The 9,793-nt window shown below is 60.1% G+C and overlaps 1 protein-coding gene across 9 annotated transcripts in view; it reads left to right on the forward strand.

Annotated features, from left to right (window-relative positions):
- NTNG2 (netrin G2) overlaps positions 1 to 8,051 on the forward strand; it is a 71,061-nt gene extending 63,010 nt beyond the window's left edge. For 5 of the 9 annotated variants that reach the window (XM_047768761.1, XM_047768763.1, XM_047768762.1 and 2 more), the window contains 5 exons: positions 1,548 to 1,622; positions 3,060 to 3,161; positions 4,615 to 4,782; positions 6,448 to 6,582; positions 7,107 to 8,051. In XM_047768761.1, coding sequence (XP_047624717.1) covers positions 1,548 to 1,622; positions 3,060 to 3,161; positions 4,615 to 4,782; positions 6,448 to 6,582; positions 7,107 to 7,342 — 716 coding nt within the window. In that variant the 3' untranslated portion in view covers positions 7,343 to 8,051. Of the gene's footprint in view, positions 1 to 1,547; positions 1,623 to 3,059; positions 3,162 to 3,815; positions 4,058 to 4,614; positions 4,783 to 6,447; positions 6,583 to 7,106 lie in introns of those variants that run through there. The other 4 variants (XM_047768767.1, XM_047768769.1, XM_047768766.1 and 1 more) reach the window with 3 other exon arrangements.
- Positions 8,052 to 9,793: the final 1,742 nt, after the last annotated feature.

The following is a 9,793-nucleotide window of genomic DNA, read 5'->3' on the forward strand; positions in this document are numbered from 1 at the left end:
CTATTTAGCAGCTGAAGCCTGTGTCTGGCACCCCACGATGCCGGGCCCCCCACTAGTCACGACCCTCACTGCAGCTAGTGGGGAATAGACGCCTCCTGGGCTGGGAGCTTGTCCTTGTTCACAGCCCTGCGAGTTAGCGTCCTAGTCCCACAGGTGAAGGTATTGAGGCTGAGGGAGAAGGAGCTGGCTTTTTAGAGTATGTAAATTATACCTCAATAAAGCCGTTTTTTTAAAAAAAGAAAGAAGCAGTTGCTCCAGGCAAAAGGCAGGAGCTGAACTCGGGGCTCACTGACTCCAGACGCTCATGGCCCCCTCAGCTGCCCAGTGCCACGGCCCCCGGGCCTGACAACCTGGCTTGGAACCCTCCCCAGTTCCGAAGGAACAGACGGGGGCTCCATCTGCTCTCGGCAAACGACTTGGGCCACTGTGACAAGGCTCTTCCCGCATACCTGAGTGTGTCCCCGGACAGTCCAGCCGGAGTCCAGCTCCCGGCCCCCAGAAAGGTCCTGAGTCTCTCCAGGGACCTCCCCCCAGGTGCTTCGGGCTCTCTGGCCCAAGTCCAGCTGGGCCCTTGAACCCCTGGCCCAGATGCTTCTCCCTCCTGCCTGGCGGGCCAGGGCTGCGGGCAGAAAGGCTGTTCAGGATCACTCGCCCTCTGCCCAGGGCGGCTGCGGAGGAGGGCGGTGGGAGACAGGCTGCAGAGCGCGCTGCCTTTCGGGCGGGCTTATCGTGGCTCTAATTAAGCCCTTGCCAATTTGGGTCCAGCAGCCTCTTGCCATTGAACATCACATTACTGTCAATTTGATGTCCAGAGGCTCCCAGCTCCCAGCTGGAAAGTCTCCTGCACTTTTTAACTGGTAGATTTTCTCATGTACATAATCCCTTTAAGAAGCGGAAAAAAATCCGATTTCTCCCCTGTCCCTCTGGGTCTGTCTTTTGAAATTCAACACAGAGCAAATTCCTTGCCTATATCAGCCCTGCCTGCGTCCCTTGCTGTGTGTCCAGTTTGTCCTGGAGATGGCCACTGTGGCTTTTTGGGGCTGACTCATGTTGGGGTTCCTGGTGAAAATGAGCCCAACTAGGGGTCGGGAAGGGCTTTCTGTCCAGTCCCTGGAATGAGGTTCGACGGGAAGCCTTCAAGGACCTTCTGGAGACACGTTCAATGTCTTGGCCAGAGAACACGCCTCCTTTGCAGCCATTAGCCAGAGACTTCAGCCCAGAGGTGTCTGGGCCCAGATATGGGGCTCAGTCTAACATTAGCCTTCAGTGGGGGCGGGGACCAAGAATGAGGTGCCCCCCCCCTGAGAAAAGACCTCCCAGAGCATGCAGATGCTCGGACATGGGGCCCCCTCCAGCTGGATTCTGTGTGCCCTTCACAGGCTGCTGTAGTGTAGACGCTGCCTCTCCTGTAGATCTGAATCAAGTTCTATTTGGCCAGTGTAGACAGAGCCGCTTCTATAGTGCCGCTTCTCCTATGGGGGCCTGTAGCAGGTTCTCTCAGCCCCCGCCCCTCACATAACTTGCTTTCTTCTCTTCTTTCCCCCAAGAGTGGACCAGGCCATCTACTGCTGCCCCTCTCTGGGCGAGCGCCCCCTGGCCCCAGGTGGCCTCCAGTGCAGAAGGTATGGGGCAAGCCCCTTCCGAGGCTCTGTAGTGTAGGCAGCAAGGGCATGTGGTGGGGACCCCAGGGGCAGGGCGCCTCCGAGGCGCTGAGGGGAGGGGCCTCGGAACTCCACCCACCTCCACCTGCAGCTCTCACGACTTAGAGCCAGCGTGATATCGCCACACCAGCCCTTTGAGTCCTGCTCTCCACCCTGACCCCAACCCCCAAGGGCTTGGAAGCCAAGTGGAGACTCTATCCTGATAACGGCAGTCCTCGATCTCCAGCCACGGCGCTCACAGGACTGCTCAGAGTCAGAGCTTCCTGCGGGGCGGTGGGTGGAGGGGAGCTATGAGCAGGTAATGAGTTCCAGGCAGCGGGAGCAAAGGCTTGGCCGTGGGATGGCAGTGAGCACGCCCGACCAACTGGGGTGCCCAGAGCGGTCGTGGAAGGCACTGAGACCAAGCCCAGAGCCCCATTCTCCAACCACCCCGGGTTGAGACATGTGGCGTCGTGGGTTGCTTTGTAGCCATGGTGGACACACACAGGAAGCACAGAGAGTCTGCCCGGGTCTCCAAGGACTGTTGTCCCCAGCCCCAGGTCACTGTTCCCTGGACATTAGACCCTAATGCCTGGCTTAGGCGACAACCCCACCCACATCCCCAGTTCCCCTCGTCCGCCAGCCCGCGGAACAGTGAGCAGGGCTTTGAGCGCCCCCTGCTGGCAAACAGTTCCGGAGCCACAATGGGTGAGCAACCTGGAGCCCTCTGAGTGGGGCATCCTACCTGGTGATGGAGAGCAGGTTGGAGCCATCCCTTCCCAGCCCTGGACCGACTAGGGCAGCACAGGCTCCCAGGGGGAAGCGAGGTGCTGGTGCTCCCAGGACCACCCCCCTCCCCAGAAAATTCGAGGCTGGGATTCCAGGCAGTGGGAAGCAGGGCCAACTGTGCTCATGGCTGGACAGCACCTGCACACAGAGATTCTGTAAACGACAAAGGACTCACTTTAGCTGGAGCAGGGAGTCTGCTTCGGAAAGGAAGGATGATGCGAATCTTGGATGCCAAGTTCAAGGTCTGGTCTGATGCTCATTAGGAAAGCCGAGGCGGGAGAAGGAGTACGAGGATGTGCAAAGCGAGGTTTACAAATAGTCAAACAACTGTCCCAAGTCAGCAAAGTATTTAGCGCAGCATGAGGGTTGTTGGGGACAGAGAGCAACCGGGGAGGATTAATCCAGCTAGATGTGTAGATGGTCTCCGAGGGGGGGGGACCCAAGACAGGCCCGGTTTTGCACGCTCCTGGATGTGCTGTGTCATCTCACATCTCAGTGGGTGACAAAGCTGCCCCAGAGTTTGCTCAGGGCACCTCGGGAGCCTTTGCTGGAGTTTACCTGGGCTGGGACCACCCGACCCGGGTAGCTGGACCACGGCTGAAGAAAGAGCTTGTTTCTCATCTCTCCAAGCTGCGGGCTCGTCCGCTGCTGTCCTTGGCCCTGTCAAGGCCTCCAAACTTTTCCAGCTCAGGCCCAAATCTCCTCAAGTGATGCCTATTGAAGAATTCCAAGGTAAGGCACCCAGGGAGAATCAGTGCCCGCCCCTGCACCTCTCCCCCGACCTCTGCTGGCGGGGGTGGCGGGGGGAGCAGGATGAGGACGGATGCTTGGCTCAGAAAACCCTCCTGGAGTAGCTGGGTCAAGGTGAAACCGAGCCTGTCTCCCCTCCTGTCCTCCCCCACCCCCGACCTGGGGAGCTGGGAGCAGGTATGAGTCAGAAGCCTGGTGGGCAGGCACAGGGCGGGCAGAGCAGTGGCCAGAAATAGCCTGTCCTGGCTCCCCTGGGAGGTGTGGCCCAGGGGCTCATCTTGGTTGAAGCAAGATCTGGGACACAGAGGTCACTGGCACTAACCCCTTGGGACACCCGGAGGATGCCTCACCATCTCACTGTCCCTGGAAGGACAAGGCGAAGGGGACAGGTCCAGGAGGCCCAAGGTGTGGGCACACCCCCTGTCTCCTCCTGGGCACATGTCAGAGGCTCATTTCTCCAAGGTCTCCCCTGCCCTTGACCCTGACACTTGGTCCATCCCTCCTTCTCCCATCATGAAAGGGGGGGGGGTCCTCTAAAGAAACAGAGATGGTGTTTCCCCCTCCTTGTTCAAGGGGAGCCACACTGGCTTTCTTGTTCAAGGGGGTGTCAAAGGATGCCCCCCCTTCTTGTGACAGGGAAGGCAACCCTCCTCACCAGACCCCACCCACCTCTTGATGACTTCATGGGAGCCACTTCCAATCTCCAGGGGCCTTGCCCCAGGAGGTCACAGGTGCCTCCGGTGAGACTCAGAAGCCGGGCCAAGGCCAAGGGGAGTCAAGGCAAGATGCCCAGAGCACAATCTTAAGGCAGCCCCACTCTCAGGGTCGTGCAAGTGCCTGCCCTCTGATGCCAAATTCGCAGAACAGCCCAGGCTAATAAGAAGGGTTTCTCGCAAGTGGGTGTTTTCCTTCCAGCCGTCTTCCAAAGCAGCACGGGGAGGAAGCTCCTGGCCCTTTCATTCCATCTTCTCCAGCGTTCACGCATGCGCCTACCCTTCCCTGAATCACTGGGATGGCACGGCGAAAGCCACAAACCCAGGCACCAATCTCCCTGAGCTCCGAGTCTGGCAGCACGACCCACCCTCCCTGCATGAATCACCCCAGCATCACGCGGGCATCCATTCAGAGAGCACCTTGCCCTGGCACCTGGCCAGGCCTTTAGCAGGTGTTGCCCACTGGCCCTCCCTGGTGCCCTGCCCACAGGGCCAGGTGAGACTGCTGGGCTGGACCTGTGCTGGTTCTCCTTTGGGCTCAAAGCTAGCAGACCCATCTCTCCCCAGATGGTACAGAAGTGTCGGGGGCCCAGGGCCCCTTCCTGTGCCACGTCCTGCCTCCTGCCTCAGTTTGCCCGAAGGCACGGGGGAGGGAGCAGCAGGAAGGCATGGGCTCCCTTTGCTCTCTGACCCTTGGCGTTTCTCACGCTTGGCCGGCCCAGACTGCGAGTGCTACGGCCACTCCAATCGCTGCAGCTACATCGACTTCCTGAACGTGGTGACCTGTGTCAGCTGCAAGCACAACACCCGAGGCCAGCACTGCCAGCACTGCCGCCTGGGCTACTACCGCAACGGCTCAGCCGAGCTGGACGACGAGAACGTATGCATTGGTGAGCCATCAGCTGGGGCGTGGGGCCAGCCAGCTCGTGAACGGGGCTCCGGGCGGAGGAGCAGTGAGACGGGCTCTGGAGACCCTGCAGCAGAATCCCCTGGGGAGGCTGTGGAAACTGCAATTCCAGGGCCCACTCCAGCTGGGCGTCGTGAAAGACAGAAGCCTCCAGAATCTGTTCTATCAATAATGTCCCCATGCGGTTCTCCCTGTGGGCACTGGGAGTTTCCTAACCACCAGTTAGAGGCACAGATGGGTTCTTGGAGTTCCCATTGTGCCTCAGAGGGTTAGACTTCCAACGAGTATCCATGAGGACACGGGTTCGATCCCAGGCCTTGTTCAGTGGGTTAAGGATTTGGCGTTGCTGCTAGCTGCGGCGTAGGTCACAGACGCGGCTCGGATCTGGCGTTGCTGTGGCTGCGGCATAGGCTGGCAGCTGCAGCTCCAATTCAAGCCCTAGCCCAGGACCCTCCATGTGCCACAGGTGCAGCCCTAAAAAAGAAAGAAAAAACAAAAAGATGGGTTTGGGGCTTGCCTTGCTGTGTGCTTTAGGGAATTCTCTTCCCCTCTCTGGGCATGTTTCCCTATTTATAAGGCGGATCAAAAGTTTTCAGCTCTTTTTTGCAACCAAAGCCTTTCTTCAAATGAAATTTTTCTCATGCTTTATAAGCAGAGCCCAGCTTTTAAAGCTGCCCTCCACTCCCAGTGGGCAAATGGTCTCCTTTCTTCACCCTCTGCTCCAGGTCTGGCTTTTGGGGTAAAGGAAATCTACAGGGACCCTGGGCCTGGGCAGAGGCAGGTCTTCCCCAAGGGCCAGACCCAGGGCCGGCAACCAGCACCTACTAGCCCAGAAGGCTGTCTCCAGCAAGAGCCAGTTCTCAGCCCTGGGATGCCCAGGCACCTTGGGAGCCCACCACCCATCCCCCACCGGGCCGGCCAGCTCTGGCTGCACACAGGACCGCCTGCCCACAAAGCTGCAGCTGTCAGTTTGAATTATGGCAGCGGCCTTCAGATAATTTCATCAACTCGAAAGTGACCCCGACCGAATTGCACTCTCCATGTCACACCCGCCAGCTGCAGGGACAGGGCGAGGCCGCTGGGTGGGCTTAGAGGCATTCCTCCTCCCCCAGCGCCCTCCTTTTCCCTGCGGCCTGCCTGCACTCTCAGGCCCAGCACTAGGTGGCAAGGACTCTCAGAATGGGGGCGTTTGTCTCCTCCCACGGAAACCAAGCGAGAAGGGATCGGGGAGGCTGGAGACCCCCGGGGCTGCTCCTCTACCAGCCCTGGAGAGGCGTTAAGGATGCCGCCTATACTCGCCTCCTCCCCCACAGCTCACAGCCCCAAGGACAGATGCCCGGTGGCCTCTGATGAGGCTCCTCCCACCTGCCTGTCACAGCTCTTTGGGGCTGGGAGGGCTCAGTGCCCACTCCGGTTACAGATGCAGAGACTGAGGCCTAGAGAGGGAAAGGGGCTGGCTCGGGCCACACAGCGCCGGGGCCAGAGGGGAAGGGGGCTATGGACGTGAGGAAACACAGTCTTTCCTCGAGATCTGGATGCCACAGGCAGCCTCCACCCGCCGTCCGGCCGTGGGTGCGGAGATCCCGCCGGGAGGGTTGTTAGATCCAGAAAGTCGCCCTGACCGCACGCCGTGCGCCTGTCCGTCCAGAGTGTAACTGCAACCAGATCGGCTCCGTGCACGACCGGTGCAACGAGACCGGCTTCTGCGAGTGCCGCGAGGGCGCGGCGGGGCCCAAGTGCGACGACTGCCTCCCCACGCACTACTGGCGCCAGGGCTGCTACCGTGAGTGCGCGCAGTCCCCGTGGGCGGGGCCAGGAGGGCGGGGCGGGGCCTGATGCGACAGGTGACGGCGTTGGTACCTGGAAGGGAGCTGGAGACAAAAGTGGAGCTGGGGGGCAGATGGCAGAAGGGTTTGCGAGAAGGGAGGGAGGAAGGAAGTGATGGGTCGGCGGAGACCCGCGGGAAGCGGGCGGAAGGGCCCCCCCAGGCACATGGAACAGCACACGTTAAGCTCTGGAGGCCGGAAAGCAGGTGCGTCGGAAGAACCGCACCAAGGCCAGTGCCTGGGGCGGGAGCTGGGGGTGGGGGGCGGCGAGAGCCCGGGGCCGGGGGCCGGGGCCAGGTCTCGCCTGGCTCTTGATACCACCCGCACAGGGACCGTTCGCCCCAAGTGCGCCCTGAGCCTCCAACACCTCCTGGTCCAGGCCGCGCCCCCAAGGTTCCCATGTCCCAGTCGCAGAAGCTCCAGCATGGGGTGGGGGTGTGGACTGGGCCACCACCCGCGTTAACTGCCCCTCGCCCTGCAGCCAACGTGTGCGACGACGACCAGCTGCTGTGCCAGAACGGCGGCACCTGCGTGCAGAACCAGCGCTGCACCTGCCCGCGCGGCTACACCGGCGTGCGCTGCGAGCAGCCCCGCTGCGACCCCGCCGACGACGACAGCGGCCTGGACTGCGACCGCGCGCCCGGGGCCGCCCCGCGCCCCGCCACCCTGCTCGGCTGCCTGCTGCTGCTGGGGCTGGCGGCCCGCCTGGACTGCTGAGCCCGCCGGAGGACCCCCGGCCGCGTGGGCTGGTCCACGAGCACCGCCGCGCCCTGCGCCCTGCGCCCGGGGAGCTGGGGGCCCCGGGGCCGGCGTCCGAGGCCCGACGGCGAGAAGGGTGCGGCCCGAGCTGCTCCCAGGTGCTACTCAGCAGTCCTCCCGCCCCGGCCCCCCAAGTGGCACCTGCCCCCGCCCCGGCCCTGCAGCAGGGGGCGCTGTGGGGCCCTGGCCCCAGCGGCCTGCGATTTTGGTCTTAGTTTTTCTATTACCCCCTCCACTCTCCTTTTTTTGTTTTCCTGTTGGGGGTGAGATAGGGGGTGGGGAGAAGGGCGGCTCACCCCAGCACCCCCGGGTCCTGCCTCCTGCCCTCCCCTCTTCACGCTGACACACACGACTGTTGCAGACACGGCCTGCGCGCGTCCCTGGCTCGCCATCCGCCAGCGGGCCGGAAACTCCAGTTGCCTACGACTCGAGTCGCTGACTTAGATTCTCTTTTATATTCTTTCTTTGTTTTTCTTTGCGACCCACCAGACCAGGGAGCTCACTGTCTGCGGAAGGGAGTTAGGAAGGAGGGTTGGGAGGGCCGGACACTTCCTTTTGTAGAGACCAATTTGTGCTCGTCTTAACGCTGGTCACCTCCGCGGCGGCGGCGGCGGGCGGGCGAGGGTGTAGAACCTGACAGTAAAGAATCTGCTCACTGCTGCCTCCAGGGCCTGTTTTCGTTCTGTTCTTTTACGCCCAGCAAGCTTGGGGTTGAAAGCGGAGCCCGCAAGATTTCACTCTCAGGCCATCCTTCCCCAAGCCCTTCTGTGCATGACAGGCAGGCATGGCCAGCAGAGCTCTCGGCTTGGCCACCAGTGGCTCTGCAATGACCACGTGTTCCCCAAATTTGGGAAATTGTTGCCTTCCTCCCCCACCCCCTTACCCCACCACCCCCCCACCCCCGCAAAAAAAAAAAAAAATTCAGAGTTTATGGACACTTTTCCTTAGCTGCCCTCAAATTTAAAAAGCACATAGTGGAAGGAGTTCCCTTGTGGTGCAGTGGATTAAAGATCCTGCCTTGTCACTGCAGCAGTTCAGGTCGCTGCTATGGCTGCTGTGGCTTGGGTGCAGCCAAAAAAAAAAAAAATCACAAAAAAACCCCAAAAAAGACATGTATACCATTGCTTAGAGTCCAAGGGAAGTGACTGGCAGAGCATCCTAATAGGGCTTGACTTGAATGCTCCTGTTTGTAAATCAGAATAGCAGGTCCTATCAGACCTTCTGGCCTGATGTCTGCCGCTTCTCCTGCCTTCTGCCAGAGCCCTCTGCGGGCCAGATTCCAAGGTGGGCAGAGATGGGTGGAGGTGGCAACCCAGGGACTTACAGTCGACCCCTCTCTCCTTTCTCTTTCTCTCCAGCATCAGGAAGGAGGACAGCCAAGGGGATAGGGGCAGTGTGGGAGATGTGAAAGAATGATGTGCGCATTAGCATATTAAAGGCTCTGACAAGTCCTGCAGGAAATCTGCTGACTTGGCCTATCAAAAGTTTGTTTGCAAAATGTATTTGACCTTGGAAGGTTTTAATTTTTTTTTTTTTGGTTTTAATTTTTTCATCTGAAAAAAAGGAAGAATGGAGTCCGTTAGCTTAGCCCTGTGCTTCGGGAGGGCCTGGGCGCGGCCGGGGGGGGGGGTGGAGGGGTGGACTTCCTGCAGTCTCTCGAGAAGGTCTGGATTTCTCTGCCCTCCGACTTCCTATCACAGCAGGCCTGAAGATTCCCACCCCAAGGATCAGGTTCTAGTCCCGTTGCCCCACCTGCAGTTACCTTCTGGCTGTAGCCACTCTTTCCAGGCTGGGAAGCTCAGAACTGGATCCCTCCTGTGAGTCCCCAAAGCAAGACTCAAACGGAGCTTTAGCAGAACTTGGCCTTGAGGGTGACACAGCTACTAGTGGATATAAAATATGCTTACAGCCTCGCCGGGCCAAACACCAGCCCCTCCTGACCTTCTCTCAGCTCCCCACCCCGAAGAAGTGCCTTCTGCCAGGTTCCCCCCACCCCGTGGCCTCCCCATCACCATCCGTGCCCTCTTTCTTAAGGACAGAACCCCGCTTATTCCAGTGGCTGAAAGCAAACCTCCCTGGGGGGCTCCCTGTGGGGAGGGGTGTCCACGTGACACAGCTCTGGCCAATGAGATTTAAGCAGGGGTGATGGGGGGGGCCCCAGAAAACTCCTCAGAAGCCTCTCCTCCCCTCCCTCCTTGCCAAGCCTCAGTCGCCAAGTCTGGAGCCCTGGCTTCTCTCTTGCCCCTCCCTCCATGCTCAGTCAGCATGGGTGAGGTGCCACCCTCAGGACGCTGGAGCCGAGAAGGTGGCTGTTTGTTTTCTGAGGACCTAGCAGAGAGGGGACACCTGCCCTGGGCGCCAACCTCCGCACTTCTTAGCCCGTGAGAAAAAATAAACCCTGGTGTGATG

The sequence above is a fragment of the Phacochoerus africanus genome, chromosome 2 (assembly GCF_016906955.1).
Source record: "Phacochoerus africanus isolate WHEZ1 chromosome 2, ROS_Pafr_v1, whole genome shotgun sequence".
NCBI classification, from domain to species: domain Eukaryota; kingdom Metazoa; phylum Chordata; class Mammalia; order Artiodactyla; family Suidae; genus Phacochoerus; species Phacochoerus africanus.